Source organism: Cibotium barometz, chromosome 1 (genome assembly GCF_041138505.1).
Source record: "Cibotium barometz isolate CiBa-2024 chromosome 1, ASM4113850v1, whole genome shotgun sequence".
NCBI lineage: Eukaryota > Viridiplantae > Streptophyta > Polypodiopsida > Cyatheales > Cibotiaceae > Cibotium > Cibotium barometz.
In genome coordinates, this window is record NC_141046.1 from 81,686,223 (window position 1) to 81,702,421 (window position 16,199).

At 39.2% G+C, this 16,199-nt stretch overlaps 1 protein-coding gene across 1 annotated transcript; it reads right to left on the minus strand.

The window, feature by feature from the left end:
- Positions 1-2,911: 2,911 nt before the first annotated feature.
- Positions 2,912-6,417, minus strand: LOC147642501 (ABC transporter G family member 22-like). The gene is made up of 10 exons (XM_086807058.1): positions 6,305-6,417; positions 5,949-6,079; positions 5,582-5,847; positions 5,228-5,383; positions 4,955-5,138; positions 4,571-4,867; positions 4,166-4,447; positions 3,782-4,066; positions 3,561-3,668; positions 2,912-3,474 (listed from the first exon to the last, which is right to left on the minus strand). Exons 2-10 carry the CDS (start codon positions 6,075-6,077, stop codon positions 3,211-3,213), a joined length of 1,971 nt encoding a protein of 656 aa, XP_086663184.1. The 5' UTR covers positions 6,078-6,079; positions 6,305-6,417; the 3' UTR covers positions 2,912-3,210.
- Between the last annotated feature and the right edge of the window lie 9,782 nt (positions 6,418-16,199).

Sequence of the window (16,199 nt, forward strand, 5' to 3'; positions counted from 1 at the left end):
CATCTTGTATGTAGATGACATGCTCATTACAGGTACAAGCAAAGCACAAATTTCAGATTTCAAAGCTGATTTGAAAGCTGAATTTGATATGTCAGATTTGGGGCCTTTACACTACTATCTCGGCATACAGTTTATGCATACAGATGATGGCATTGTACCCTGCACCTAACCCTAATGTGCAGGTTTGTGTGTGTGAGTCCAACACCCAACAAGCCATATCACCACTTGATAGCTTCCTACAGCATGGAGGTACACAGGAGCAACAAGCTGGAGAACCTATCTGGCAGATCTTGCACGTAACCGAAGGTGATATGTTTCAACTGCGGCATACTTGGTCACATTCAAAATGAATGCAAGAAGAGACAAGCATATGACACTTTAGTTCAAAATTAGAATGCCATGGTATCTAACCTTTTAGCTATGGAGGATCAAAATGTTTTCTTGATAAATTCATAAACATAATATATACACAACATATCATAAAATGAGACAGTTAAGAATCTCAAAAATCCAAGGCACTTTTTTGTTGGATGAAATGCCTTTAAATAGGCCAAATACATTGAATTTATGACCTCAGAAGTTAAAAAAATGCTATGAAAACCCTTTCTCCTATATGTTGGTGCTACATCCTCATATGCCAAACCTTATGGCATGAGGGGTAAACCTTGTCTTGTTGGGAAGCAAATACAACATGCATGATTTGCATCATGAGTCCAGCAATGAATGCCTTGAAAGAACAAGTCCATAATTGACATGTCTCCTCATGCAAGGAAGAGCCTCCTGTGATTTATGGAGCTGGCTGAAGCAACACTTCTGAGTTAAAGAAAGCCTTCCTCTTCAAATGAAAGGCAAATAGGATAGAAGGACCATCGAGTGCTCCTATTGCAAAAAGCTTGGACGTACAGAAGTGTTTTAAGAAGCTGGCCAAGAGCAATCAAAGGATCATGCAAACTTGGTGCAAGAGCATGAAGATGAAGATGAAGCTGAAGTATCTATGACAGCTGAAGACAAAGCCCTCACTGTCATGGCAAATCTCTCTTAACGAGGAAGATTATGATTTGGCTTTCTAGTCCTTTTTGTATGAGTCAAGGGTTCTCTGCTTGGGATGTCTCCCAAAATCTGATTGAATATTTTGGATATATTTTTATTAAAGCCTTGTTTCTAAAAAAATCTTACTTTCCCTACTTATAGCGAGGGGGGTTGTCTATGGATAGACTGATGTAGACATTATGTATGGTCAAGCTCTTGTATTAGGCCTGACATGAGAGTTTCAAGTGTTGGCATCATTGTGTTCTTTTGTATCACATAATACAGATTAGAGTCCAAATCATCATACTAAAGGTCTCTCTCTTAGATGACATTCCTTCACTTTGAAGGGGGGTTTGTTGTATATTTCTGAGTCTATTTAAGTGTCAAGTGGTGTGTGAACACTTTAGGTGTGAACACCCTCTTATTAAGAGAAAGATAGGGCCTTGGTGCCTACATAAAGCATTGTACATGGTGGAAGTATAATCATAATACCATGGTTGTCACGGTACGAAAATACGATACCGTACGAGAATTTTTGGTACGATATGAAATTTTCGAATACCGTACGATAAAATACGGTTTTTATTTTTTACACTTACAACCTATGGAGCTTCAAGCTTGAATGTGAGGGAAGGTTGGGAGGGGAGGAGTCTACAGTGCTTGAGGAACCAGAACATGGATATGTGTCTCTCCCAGTTGGATCTCCTGATTGTCTCCAAAAAAGAACCTGGATGGGTAATTCAATACCAAAGGTCTCCCAGTGTAGCGTTTATGACTAAGGGACAGTCCTTGCACAAATACAAGCAGTGCATCTAGGGTGATAGGTTTAGGGACTCCTCTCTAGATCAAAATGGCCATGTCCAAATCTTCTTCCTCGTACATAACTTGAGAATCTAACTGTCTAGCCTAAGCAAGATTCTCTCATCCTACCAATCAAGTGTACACTACCAGTCTACCTCGCCAGATTTTTTAGGTCTCTCAACAACCCCATATGGAATATTGAGTAGACATGAAAGTTGCGAAGTATTGCGAGCATTTGGGATCTTCGTTAAGCAGGGTTTCTATATTTTTTTAAAGCATTTGGAAAAAATTTTTTTTCAAGGGAAAAAAAAACTCGTACCGTACGATACCGTACAATATTGTATGGTATCGTACCGTACGAACCGTACGGTACGAACCCATTCGTACCGGTACGAGAAACAACTATGCATAATACAATCATTGTTGTGCCATACGACTAGTCTTTTATATGAGATTCCATGGACACATTGCAAAACTTGTCTTAAAGGCCCGTTGGGTCTTTTGCAAGATGTTAATATATCTTCTTCTTCTTCTTCTCTCTCTTGTGTGTGTTATTCTCTCTCTCTCTCTCCCTCTCTCTCTCAGCTATGTCTATGTGTCAAGTCACCATGGCTTGATCTTTCCATCTCTCCTTCCTCTCACTCTTTCTTGGTTGGAACCATGTTCACCTGCAAACAAGGACCCAAGTTCTTGCATCTAGGCGCATAGGAGTGCAGCCCCAAAAGTATGGTGGTCTTTTACTTCTCTGAATACTCAGATCAAGGCTCCTTCCATTACTTTAGAGGATTTCAGTTCAATGCCTTTGGAGAAGGAGATGGATGTTGAACTGTGGTGATTGAACGTTCCTTGCAAGCTCAAAGAAAGACAAGGTTAAAGGCTATGTAACCCAAGGTTATATGTTTTAACTACAGCATACCTGGTCACATTCAGAAAGAATGCAAGAAGAGGCAAGCATATGACACTTTAGTTCAGAATTAGAATGCCATGGTATCTAAGCTATAAGCTATGGAGGATCAAAATGTTTTCTTGATAAATTCATAAACGTAATATATACACAACATATCATAAAAAGAGACAATTAAGAATCTAAAATATCCAAGGCACTTTCTTATTAGGTGAGATGCCTTTAAATAGGCCAAATACATTGAATTTATGCCCTCAGAAGTTAAAAAATGCTATGAAAACCTTTTCTCCTATATGTTGGTGCTACATCCTCATATGCCAAAGCTTATGGCATGAAGGGGTAAACTTTGCTTTGTTAGGAAGCATGCATGATTTGCATCATAAGTCCAGCAATAAATGCCACAAAATAAGAAGTCCATAATCCAAAAGTATGGTCAGACACTAAGCCTCCTCATGCAAGGAAGAGCCTCCTGTGATTCAGATACCAAGCCTCATGCGGCGAAGAGCAATGTATCCTAGAAGGTGGTATCCCACAACCATAGCAAGCAATATTGAAGCTTCTTTAACACCACCACCTAAAGGTATATTATGAATAGCGGGGGAAAGAGCTATGCTCTGACAACCAGTAGGCGTGTGACAATTGTACTGCTGTCCTTCGTTGTACTGAACTTTGAGAAGGAGCTCAAAGGTGTAATAGTTATAAGAGATGTACTTTATCCAGGCTATGAACGATGGAAGGTGCTGCAACAAAACCCACATACCAATGCTCAGTAATGATGTGAAAAGCAGGGTAGATCAAATATATGCACGCTTCACAAATATGCTACCTCAACAAAAAACCCTCCTGCCAGCATAAAAGTGAGTAATATCACTGAAGCCACAGTAGTTGCTTTTTTTACGTCCATCATTATTGCCCCAATAGCAATCCCTAGACCCTGAAAAGAGAATGGAGCCACGCTGTGATGAAAAACAATCTCTTGATGTGCAGGTCCCAGTTTTAACCCCTGGCACTGTAGGGTAGATTAAAAAAGAAAAAACTTTGTAATACCTGTGCAGTAATAGTGCTGAGAAAGATGGTCAACAATGTGAGGAAGAATGCCGATAGGGTCGGTTGCAAGTGTGTCATGAAGTAGACTATTAAAAGAAATACAACTGGCAGGCAAAGATTTAACAGAATGTCACCAAGGGTGCGAGCCATGAAGTAAGCACTAAGCCTGTACATATCAGAGGCCCGTTCCTTTGCTAAGATCACTCGCTCTTGGGGGAAAGTGAAAAGTGCTGTAAAAAGTGGAAAGAAGCCCCAAAATGTTGATATATAGAATACCAGTCCTACCTGCATTTTTCCCAGGATATGTTGGATCAGTTAATGAGGCCTTCACCCAGAAAGATCTTAGTATCTTTGCACAAGTTGAAAAGACAGTGACCAGCCTACCTGATCTGCAACATCTTTTTCTGTCTTAAGGTCTGAGTGCCACCACAAGCTGCCCACAATGAGCGAGGTAGCTATGACTTGCGATATCTGTAACGAGCTCAAGTATTCATGCCGCCTTTCCCTTAGGCCTCTCATAAAAATGACTTGGAACTGTAACCACCATGAAGAGCTCCATTCTCGCTTTGTGGAGACCCCTTTCGTAAGCTCAATTGGAATGCTCATCTCAAGCAGTTTACTCCTCTCAATGGGTTGTAAACTAATCTCATAAGAATCAGAAAGGTACTGCAACAAGAATCAGCATTGGTCCATCACATATATGGGGGCCACACCTTATAAATGCCACACTAAGAGAAACACTCTTAAGGAACCTAATGCACAATCATATTTGCAGTGTACTTGCCGTACTTCTTTGGGAAGTTGTGTCGAGATAGCGTTGCCATCTTCGCATGCACTAGCAACTTTTTGGTTCAACTCTACTGGTATGGACATGTCAGCAAGATTGCCACTTGCAAGGTCTAGCAAGAAATCGGCAGGATTCATAGCTAAAAGAGGAGAGAATCCTATAGAAGAGAAGTAATCCATGGCCACTCCTGCCTTTCCAAAATAAATCATTCGGCCTTCGGAGAGCAATATCAGCTTGTCAAACATGTAAAATAACCTGCTTGAGGGTTGATGGATGGTTGTTACCACAGTTCTTCCAACCTACATAACAACGATACATTTAAATCAAGGTTAACATGTGATGAAAAACATGAACAATGTCAATGTAGCTCATAGTTTGCTACTGGCCTCAGATAGCTCCTGTAACATTTGGACCATCCGTAGAGCTGTTGTCGAGTCCAATCCAGAGGTGGGTTCATCTAGAAATAGGAGAGAGGGATCGATCAAAATTTCATGGCCAATACAGACTCTCTTTCTTTCACCTCCGGATATGCCGCGCTGAAAAGGGCCACCAATCATTGTGTCTTGACACCTGCAAAGATGAAGGTTCAGGGAATCATATACTGGTCTTGTCATAGTGTATACCTAGAGATATCATGTTAAGGCCTTTATGTCACATACCTTTCAAGGCCAAGCTCAGAGACCACCTCCATTGCACGCTCTTCTTTCTCTTTCTTTGACATGGTTTTCGGTAGCCGAAGTAAAGCGGCATATACCAAAGTCTCTTTCACAGTCAAATGTGGATAAAGGATATCGTCTTGCATAACAAATCCCATTCTGATTAAAAAAAGAAAGGTGCAATGTAGTCAATTGTCTCTTTTATAGACGAACGTGGATTATCATCTTGCATAACACATCCCATTCGGATTCCTGAAGACATGTCATGCCGCGTACAGCGGACCAATGGCTAGCAGCAGTCACAGCGCCCATCACATGGCAAATTTATTTGATGTAAAAAAGAGGGCACCTACTAACCTTTGTTTTAGGGCCTTGGAGTATGGCAGGTCATTATAGGTGATGGTGCCGTCTTGATTTGTGTTTCCTCGTCCGCTCAATAGGTTAATAAGGGTTGTCTTTCCACTACCCGATGGCCCCATCAAAGCCAACATTTCTCCGGGCAACACATAGCCTGTGATACTGTGAAGAATCTCCTTCTCTTCGGCCTTCTTTTCAGATAAAGTTTGGCTCCTCAAGCTTAAAGAAGTCTTTTTGATCGAAACTCTATACGTGACATCGATGAACTGCGCACAAGACTAGATGAGGTTAAAGGGTGTCTACGTTGAGCTGATGTTGCAAAGAAGGCTCCTTGAGATCAGGTTTCCGTATGCACTAACACACAAACCTTCAGAGATATGGGCAGGCGTTTAGGTGTGTTATGATCTTGAATGGGCATGCGCATCGCCATGTGATCGTGATTATCCTCGCACGATCCCAGTTCTAGAGTCATGGTTGCTTGCTTTCTTGCTTCCATCACTACAAAACACGAAGAAATCACGATTAGATGCTTAAACAGGAAAGCTTTAGGAAATTCTATTTACTATCACTCATCATCAGGCTGTGATCAATGGAAGTAGCTGCACTATGATGTTTTGGTTTATGCAATTACGTACACTCTAAGATTCATGGTGAATAAAGCATGATGCTATTATTAATCAACTTCACGATGCAATTAATTAATCAACTCCCAAGTCCGTTTACCTCAACTCTAAGCTGATTAACCAAACCATCCAATCAACTCCAAGCTTCTGATGAGCTTGCCATGGACTTCGATTGAAGGCAGATTGCATGCGCATCAAGAAAACCTTAAGAGCAGCTTTAATAGCGATTCAGAGCACGGCTTGCCTTGCACAGTAGGCTAACTTACCTATGGGCTGGTTATTTACACGTCGCCCAGTAGGTGCCACTCCTTAATCTTACTGCACTCGATCATGAGAGCCCATTTACTCATTAAATGTGTTTTGCCACGCTACAATACATTCAACCCCATAAACTGGGAAAGGTATCGGTGTCCCTACCGCGTTGGTAAAAATGCTCCATCCCTGCCTACCAAAATGCTCCATCACCTAAAATGCTCCATCACCTTACTTATCATTCTTCAATGCCACCACTCCCTAGCACATTTCATCTATATTATATGCACACTTCAAGCATACAATAAGCATCCTTGTTTGACATTAGTCTACTACATCAAATCACATTTTTGAAGCATATTATTTCCTAGAATTCCTTGTGAACTTTTTGGTTTCTATTTGTTAAATACACATTGTGAATATTCTCAAAGTAATGTCACATCCGTAGTCAAACATACATAAACGAAATAAGTTCCTCTAGTGTCATTTTCTTTTCTCTTTACATTAGGCATGGGAAAAGAAAGAGGAAGAGGAGTTGATGGATGAGGAGGAGGATCGTGGTTACTACATGGCAATCCCTTGTATTGAATGTGTGCACTTCTCTACTGAAAACCTCCTGATGTATGAATCTCATGTGCTATCTTACATACTCCTAAGTGAATCCTTTGACGTCTTTAATTAATTTATATTGTGGTCATACTAAATGATGCCTCTTTACATATAGAACTACATACATTCGTATATCAATAATACTCCCAACCTAATAGCAAAATGACACTTAAAAAACATAATTTAGTATTTGCCATGGGCCTAAAAAAACTCCATGTTTTCGTGGTAGTGATTTTTCATGGTTGAACATCCTCTTTCTTTTCTGCTTCTTTATAGCATGGAGCTGATGTAGAGGTAGGAGGCTTTCAATATGGAGTTGTTGATTTCCTCCTAGTGGCATAAGAAACCATTGAGTTTTTCACGGTCGTGAAAAACCCATTTATTTTTCACAGTTGACTTTTTCTCTTCTTTCTTTTGATTCTCTGGCATCCTTTGATTGTGTTGGGTGTTTGGAACCAATCATGCTTGGACTTCTCTCCTTTAGAGGTTGATGATAAGTGTACAAGTTATGGTATTAAGAGTGTTTGTTTAATCACAAAAGCTACTCTTTCGAAGTGAAAAAGGTGAGTGGGCGAGTTAAAGAGGAATGAAAATGAATATGTCAAAGTAATATGAGAATCTCTTTTTCATGGAAATAATATCGAAAAGGTTATGATGGTTTCAAAATATTACAGTGACCAATTGTTATCTCAACGAATGTGTATTAAAACTAATAATAAGAATTAGAACCAAAGTTGTTCGACAAGATTGGACAAGATTGATGAAGATAGCGAGGAAGTTTGCTCTCCTTATGGAATGAGGTGAGTCTAGGGCCTAGCTAACCTTGGATCTGGTCCTCCCGTTTGGCTTGGGTGAGGTCAATAGAAGTGGCATGGGTGGTGATTGGGCTTATTGCCCTTAGGCAAAGTAACCTGTAGGTGTCGGTCTCATTGGCTCAATGGACTCCATAGTCCAAGAGTCATGGAGTTAAACAAGAAGTGAGCCGATGTATCGGCCTACAGTTAGGTGGACCAGACGAGTCTGGTGCTTTCTTTCTAGCTTATATGAAGATTGAAAGTCCTTGTAAGAACCTTGTATTAGCATGTTACACAAAATATAGCATACTTGCATTATTGGTTTTATTTTCCCTACTTGGTTCTATTCTATGGTGTGATGAGAATGAATAGAATCAATGCTATTTAAGGTTTTGAAATTGTGTCCATGTGGGTTCTTATGCTATGTGTTGCCCTCTTGGGCTTAGTAGCAGAATTATGGGAACCAAGTGGAGGCAAGCTACGCGTGCCAAATGGTGCCACCTTGGGGCCTCACTAGTGGTATTAGAGTAGACCCATGGCTATAATGTTATTTTTTGGAGAAGAAGGTTGAGAATGAGAATATTGATTGTTTCTCTTTTAGGAATCATGGCTAGAAGACCACAATCATATCTTTTTAGAAGTCATCTACAACGAGTGGGTGACTAACTTGCGAGCAAGGGATGACATCTGCATTCGTCGGATCTTAGAACATGAAGCTAAGATATTTGGGGATAATGGGTGGGCTTCTTGAACCTGCATATGGGACGATCAATACCGTCTCTATGTTGTTAAGATCCCAAGTGACATAGAAATTCTTGTTCATAATATTATTATTTGTCATGAACTAGGTGAGCCTTATAGACCTATTAGGTTATAGACATTGACAATGCCTTGAAAAATGATGTCTTTTGTAGAGAAATTTTCGAGCTTAGACAACTCCACCCTGCCCATAAGATATTTATTCCGCGGAAGATTAGGATATTATGAGATCTCAAGGATTTTTAGAAAAGCTTAAGAATGTAATTCTCATAAATAAATAAGTTTTCTAGCTTTTTTTTTGAGTGATGTAAATGCTTTACATACATGAAGTTTTTTTACTTGAGAGTGGTTGTTTCTTGAAAGGTTGTTAAATTAGCTAAAGAATTTTGTGTAATATTTTTTTAATATAAATAATCATGACTCGCCAAGCTAGTGGAATTGTCCAAGGTGTTGTACATAATTACCTCCAAGATCTTTTGCATGGTGCCCACCAACCCGGGACATCCTTGGGTGAAGGATCAAACATAATGGAGACGTTGGATGAGTGGATTGACTCCATGGAAGAATATTTTGCCATGGATGACTATAATAAAAATAGCAAATCAATCATGGCTCACTTAAAGCGGTGTGGATTGGCCAAGACATGGTGAAAGTCAACATGTTAGACCCAGCTTGTTAATGAGAATAATTTTACCTAGGATCATATTTCTTAAAGAAATGTATTGCCCTATCAACTTCGAGTTAAAGAAGATAGATGCCTTTCTTGAATGTCAAAGAAGAGGTAGACCTCTGGTGCATACCATTGATAGGTTATTCGATTAGCAAAGTATGCACTTTCTATTACTGAGGCGTACCGATTAAGGCAGATCTTCACAGGATTGGAGCCTCCACTTAACTCCGAAATAAAGGATCGGCCCCAACACATGGTGGAAATCAACATGCCAGGCCTAGCTTGTTAATGAGAATAATCTTACCTGTGGGTATTCATTGGATTGGTGCCTCCACTTAACTCTGAAATAGAATCCCTCCAGCCGACCTCCATCTCAAATGTAGTACTCCAAGCTAAGACCAAAGAAGAAGCCATGTGGAACCAAGCTTGGGGCAAGCCTTAAACCAGTCTTACCCTTTGAGTAGAAAGCGTCCACTTCCTTCTCCTAGGAGTGGACAATCGGGCGCTAGCCAATGTTTCAAGGCCCCTTGGTTTGAAATACAAAATACCCCTTCCTCCTTTTCAAGTCTTACTACATAAAATTTTTAAAGGGCATAGGAGGAGAACTGATGTTATAAGTGTTTTGATAAGAATCACAAGGCTCGTGAGTGTGGGAGAACCTTGACTTCACCTCCCCCTCATTCTACTAATCGAGGTCTGCTGACCCCTCCAATCAATTTACGAATTCTATATCGCTCCTTAATGTCCGAAAATGCTTGGTATTACGGCTAGAGAAACTAAGAAGTCATTAAAGGTAGAAATGGCTAGTGGACGTCTAGAGTTCTCCTAGTCAGAGACATATGGGATTCCATTTCTCCTTGATGGTCACTCCACCTTTCAAGTTGTCAAGGTCATTCCTTTGGGAATCTTTCATGGTATTAAAGGTATGGATTGGCTTGGTAGGAATGATGTTGACATTCATTGTAAGACGGGGCATGTGTCTTTCCTAGATGGATCCTCTAGTAGAGTGCAAGGAAATAGGGTTCATGTGGCAAGGCCATGTTGCATGTGGTTAAAGAATCCCTTCTAGCCAAAGGTCTTCAAAAAGGATTAGTGTTATAAGCTATGAAACTAAATAAGCTGATGAAAAGTCTCCAAAATGGGAACCGCAATGGCTTAGTGAGTATTTGGACCTATTTCCACAGGAGTTTGTCCAATTCTCACCTAGGGAAGTTAATCATGAGACAGAGCTAGAGCTTGGATGGCCATGAGAGCTTATAGGATGTCAGCTCCTAAAGGTAATTCAGCTAAAGGAGCAACTCTCTTAGTTGATTAATCAAAGGTTCATTTAACCTAGTGTGTTGTCTTAGGAGAGGAAGCACCCGTTCTCTTTTAGGAGAAAAGGGATGGAGCCCTAAGACCCAGTGTGGATTACGTACGCCTTAACCAATGTAGTATCAAGAAGAAATATCATAGTCCTCGCATCAATAAGCTTTTTGATAGGATTCTTGGTGCCAAGTACTTTCTTAAGATAGAATTAAAATTTGGGTACTAGTAAATCATGATAACATTCCAAAAATTGCTTTTGATTCCCACTATGATCATAATAAATTCAAGGTGATGCCTTTTTTCAAAACCAATGCTCCAACTACTTTTAAATAGATCGATGTGTGATATCTTTCGAGAGCACTTATTGGTGGATGATTTTGGTCTTGTGTTCTTTGATGATATGTTAGTGTATTCTAAGGATGAACACAAGCATCAAATGCATGGAGGAGGGTTCTCGACACTCTATAAGATAGTATAAGTTGTATGCAAGAGTAAATGTACCTTCCTGATAGACAAGGTTATCTAGTTTCAAGGGAAGGGTCAAGCTCGGATCTTGCTAAGGTTCAGGATGTGATTATTTGACCCACTCCCAAGTCAACCAAGGATATTCAAAGCTTCTTCGGTTTAATAGGATGTCAAATATTTTTCAATGACCATGCCAAGATAGCCACACCACTTACTTCTTAGCTCAAGGAGGAGCTACCATTCCAACGCTCACTAGAATGTCAAAGTAGTTTCAAGAAGTTATACTTGCTTCTCAACCTATACTAAAGCTTCTTAACTTAGCAAACCATTTGAGGTGGTGACCGATGCTACATGACGATATTTCTATTGGTGATGTTTTGACGCAACAAGGCCATCCAATTGCATATGAGTCTGGAAAGCTTAAGCTTGAGGCATTACTTGCTACCTAGGATGACATAGATTTCAATTAACTACCAATCGCAAAAGCTTAAGTGGATCATCTCTCAGCATGCTCTTAACATTACGTAAAGGATATGGATTGAATTACTTCAGCAGTTTGATTTTAAAATTATATTTGTCTTGGTAAGGAAAATGTATTAGCTACTGATGCTCTTAGTCGTCAAGGTTTTAGTATGGCCATCTCTATGCTCTCTAATCCTCTTCTAGAGCAAGTTACGGGTCTTCTTGATTAAGATCCTTATATTCACCCAATCGTGCAATCTTTGATCTCTAATAGCAAGTATCCAAATCGTGAAGAATTTATCTTGGAGGATGGATGCCTATTTTTTCTGGAAGTTGGCTCCCAATGGTCATCTCTAATTATGGTTATGGTATGGACATTGGGTGTAATGGTAGTGGCCATAAACATTAGAGATTAATGGGGGCACATATGATTTTTTCTATTACTCAAGTAAAAGCTCAAGAATCTACTAGAAGCATGCACATAGCTCAAGAGGGAGCGTAGGAGATTCTAGTTCATTTAATGCACAGGAATATGTTGATTTTGAGCCCAAATGGGACCGAGATTCATGGTAGAGAATGTAGTTGACCTCATTAGTGTGATGCCACATTCAAGCCTATATAAGAGGCTCCATTGTTATGAAAATTTGTGTGGGATTAATCTTTTGTAAGGGGAATTAGGATTTATTGAGCTAGGCTTCATGTTTGTCTCTTTCATCTTACAGTTAAGGTTGTCATAAGAGGGAGAGAACTTCTACATTTTTTGATTCTCAGAGCAAGAGAAAGAGAGAGCACTATTGTAAGCCTCAACACAACAGACTCAACGGTGCTAGTTGAAGGGTTTACAATTGGCACGATTCAGAGCAACATTAAAAGCAAGAAGAGGTGGTCTAGCAGGTTTGCCAACATGAGGCCACAACTGGCCACATAGCTTTCTGCCTATCTCACTGGAATTGCCTCTGAGCGATTTATGTGGGTGATCATATCACTGCTTTACTTTCATACACCATCTTACAATGGCTTGAATCACTGTTGATGTGAAATAAGCTCCTGTGCCTCGGGCTTTGTTGGTGTGGCAATCCTATCTACACCGCCTCCCATTGAAGACTTTTCAGGCCATGCCTTTGAGTCAAAGGTAAGACTCCTCACAAATGGCATCTACACCACTTTCCATTGAAAACCTCTGGGGTCTTACTTTTGAGTCAAAGGTAAGACCCCTCACAAATGGCATCTACACTACTTCTCATTGAAAACTTTTCAGGCCACGCCTTCCATACTTGCCAAGTAAAAATGAAATTCATCTCAATGAAGGAAGGTGTTTGGGGCACAGTCAAAGGTTAAGTTTCTAAGCAGGCTCAAACTATATCTAGAAATCAATGTATGCTGCAGACTAGGCTATGGGGGATCAAAGCTATCCATAGTGATTATGCGTATGCATGGAGAGAGAGAGAGAGAGAGAGAGAGAGAGAGAGAGAGAGAGAGAGAGAGAGAGAGAGAGAGAGAGCAAAGCTCAAGAGAGAGAAACAAGGCTTTCAAATGTTTTGCATGACTCAATGGTTTATTGTATTGCAATATATCGAAGCTCCACCAAGTACATGCCTTTTTGTAGGCATTTTAGCCTTATCTTTTGACTCAATCAAAACAAGAACTAAGTCTCCCAAAGGAAACTTCCTACACACTTGCACAATATCATATCCAAGCTTGAGAGGCTATTCACACGCAGACACACACTAGCACACTCATAAGGAGTGTTCATACGTAGTTACACACTACGGCTACATATAAGAAGTGTTCATACACACTATGGCCACATATTTTTCCTTTGACATTGGATCCTATACAATGATAAATAGTAGGAGAACATGTGTTGTCTCCAACATCTCCCCTACAACAAATGTTCTAATGCCTAGGGATTGATACAATGCTAGATACACACATGTTCTATCAAGTGATACATATTTGGATGCATTATAGATCTAATACCCCATAGGTTTGATACAAATCCTGGTTGGAGGTTTCTTGTCAAATGTCAGCCTAAAAAAAGACCAATCTGAGTCAACAATAAGATTGGCCTCTTCTAGTGAGGCCTCCACTTCATCATCATCTTCTTGATTATCTTTAACAATCAAAGCTTTAGTATGTTGCTTCAAAAAAAAGTTCTCTTTCTTATGATTCTTTGTACCATAGAATCCACATCCATTATTGGTTTGTTGGTAAAGCCCTTGGAGAAATTCCTGGTGTTGGTGTAGCCGTTTTGCTTCTACTTTGTGAAGTAAGCCCTCGCTTCATTCTAGTTGGAGCTGGAACTTCTTTGCTTGATCTTTCTTTCCTTCTTTAAGAGAGAAGCTTCAATATCCACCAATTTTGATGTTGGTAGATTTGTAAGAGCGGTAACAATATTTTCATACTCTTCATCTAGAAGACTCTTGAGTAAGACCACAATTGTGATGTCTTCGTTTATGGCAGCTTTGATACTTACCAATTGTGTTAGCATGCTTTTCATTGAGTTCAAATGTAAGGAGAGAGAGTCCCTTGGTTTCATTTTTAGCTCAAAAAAAAATATTAGCAAGCTAAACTTGGAGCACTTTCTTTGTGTACCAAACAGGGTTTCAAGATGTACCCAAGCCTCATATGATGTATCACACCCATCAATATGATGTACCCAAGCCTCATATGATGTATCACACCCATCAATATGATGGATGTATGAGTCACTTAATCCCAAGGCTATGATAACAAGCGCCTTCTCATCTTTGACTAGCCAAGCAACTTCTCCTTTCCAAGTTGTTTTTTTCTCTTTTCTGTTTGCCACATTCCATATCCCTTTTTTCATAAGGGTGAATTTGACCTTTTGTCTACCAAGTGTGGAAGCTTCTCCTTCAAATTATCAAATTTTTCTTGAGTGCCCATGATTAATGAATGAGGATAGGTCTTACTCTTTATAGGTCAAGAGCAGTGTCAAAATCCTTTTCAAAATTTGAGATCACTTCACACAATTTCTCCCCTTGATAAAAAATTCAGTGAAAATTCTATTAATTGACGAGAGTCTTAGCCTTAATAGCCACTATCTATCCCTTTTACATTAAAAGCATAGATGCACAAGGCGAATGCCTAGGTCAACAAACAAAAAATATTCCAACAATGAGCTTTCCTAAAAATTAAATTTGGTCGAAAGTTACAACAATTTAAAAGCTTTTAATGTCCTTTAAAAAAAAAATATTTTTTTATATTTTATATTTTCTTTTTTTAATAAAAAATAAAAAATAAAAAATAAAAATAGAACCTTATCTGTTGTGGCGAGACGGCTGGAAGCAAGCGTAGACCGTGTTGAATTTTACCTAGCTGTGATGGGGACGATGACATCAAATTACGACGGCACAAGCAGCGTCTTCTCTATTTTTTATGTCGCCTTCAACATGTGACTGCCACACACGCTGCTATCGTCGTCTTTGCAACAAAACATGGGAGGACTGAAGGCCTTGCCCAATCCTACTATAATCGGATAGCAATGCAATTTAGATCTAAATTTTCTAAGAAAATAGAGTTTAAAGAAACTTTGCAATAATTGATTAAATCAAATAACTCATCAAATTCCACATGCAACATATTCAATAACTGAGGGAAACATAAATAACATAAATAATACTTAGCTCACAAAGCACGACTCCAAGATTGGGTGCAATTATCTCCCCTCATGTGTGTGGCATATCCCCACACATGAGTATTTACGGATTACTTTATTCCTATTTAGGCCATAGCCTCCAAAAATACAAAAAGGTGCTTTTCTTGCACGACACTCTCTTATGCTCAAAATAGAGTGCCCATAAATTGAGGCTAGGGTTTAAAGCATATCACGCTTTACAAAATATTAAAGTTCAAGTCTATGCTTGATAAACTAAGGCTTTCCAAATAAATCAAAATGTGCACAAGCTAGCACATGTATATACAAAGCTTGTTTACAAAAATGGTGTGCTAAGTAATAAATTGTGCAATTTCTCCTCAATCTTTGAAATCCTCTTCACCTATAAAATAACCAACAATAAATTGGTGAAACATATATTCCATAAGTATACAAACCATAACCACACACATGTTTACCAGCAGGCGTAACTTAGGAATCACCCTTCCATATACAAACCACCTGAAACAAACATTGGAGGTCCTAAACATACGTCAATATCCACCAAACGTATTAATATTTATAATGGCATCACCCATGGTATTAACATAATTTGGCTTGACACAAAGATAATCCAAGCATCCCCAAATTATCTAGGAGGGTAGAATAATATTTTTAAGAGGGCTTAAAATATATTCCCATAACATTTCCTCTTGCTTGAGTTTGCAATTTCTCTCAATTGTCAGTTTGTTGAAAAGAACGGAGGATCTCAGGAAAGTACAAAAATATTTCTCAGGCACCCATCTTGCATCTTCACGACGACGACGAGGATGATTTTGGAAAGTCACTAAATATTCGCTATATTGATTTTCAATTCAAGTTGATATAACCTGATGATCAATGATAGTGTCTGGAAGTAAAACTTCTTCCTCACCTTCAATAAGAGGTTGTTCTTTATACATTGGATGAGTGGGAAGTGATCCCTTGAAAGGTTTTAACAAGCTAACATGAAATGAGTTATGAATCTGCCAATGAGAAGGTAATTGAATTTTATATGCAA

What these genes read in the sequence shown, in the direction of transcription:
- LOC147642501 (XM_086807058.1), bottom strand. Translation starts at nt 6,077, where the DNA reads ATGGAAGCAAGAAAGCAAGCAACCATGACTCTAGAACTGGGATCGTGC. An exon ending in GCCTGCCCATATCTCTGAAG is followed by an intron (nt 5,848 to 5,948) that starts GTTTGTGTGTTA and finishes TCTTGTGCGCAG; the next exon opens with TTCATCGATGTCACGTATAG. An exon ending in AAAAAGATGTTGCAGATCAG is followed by an intron (nt 4,067 to 4,165) that starts GTAGGCTGGTCA and finishes GGAAAAATGCAG; the next exon opens with GTAGGACTGGTATTCTATAT.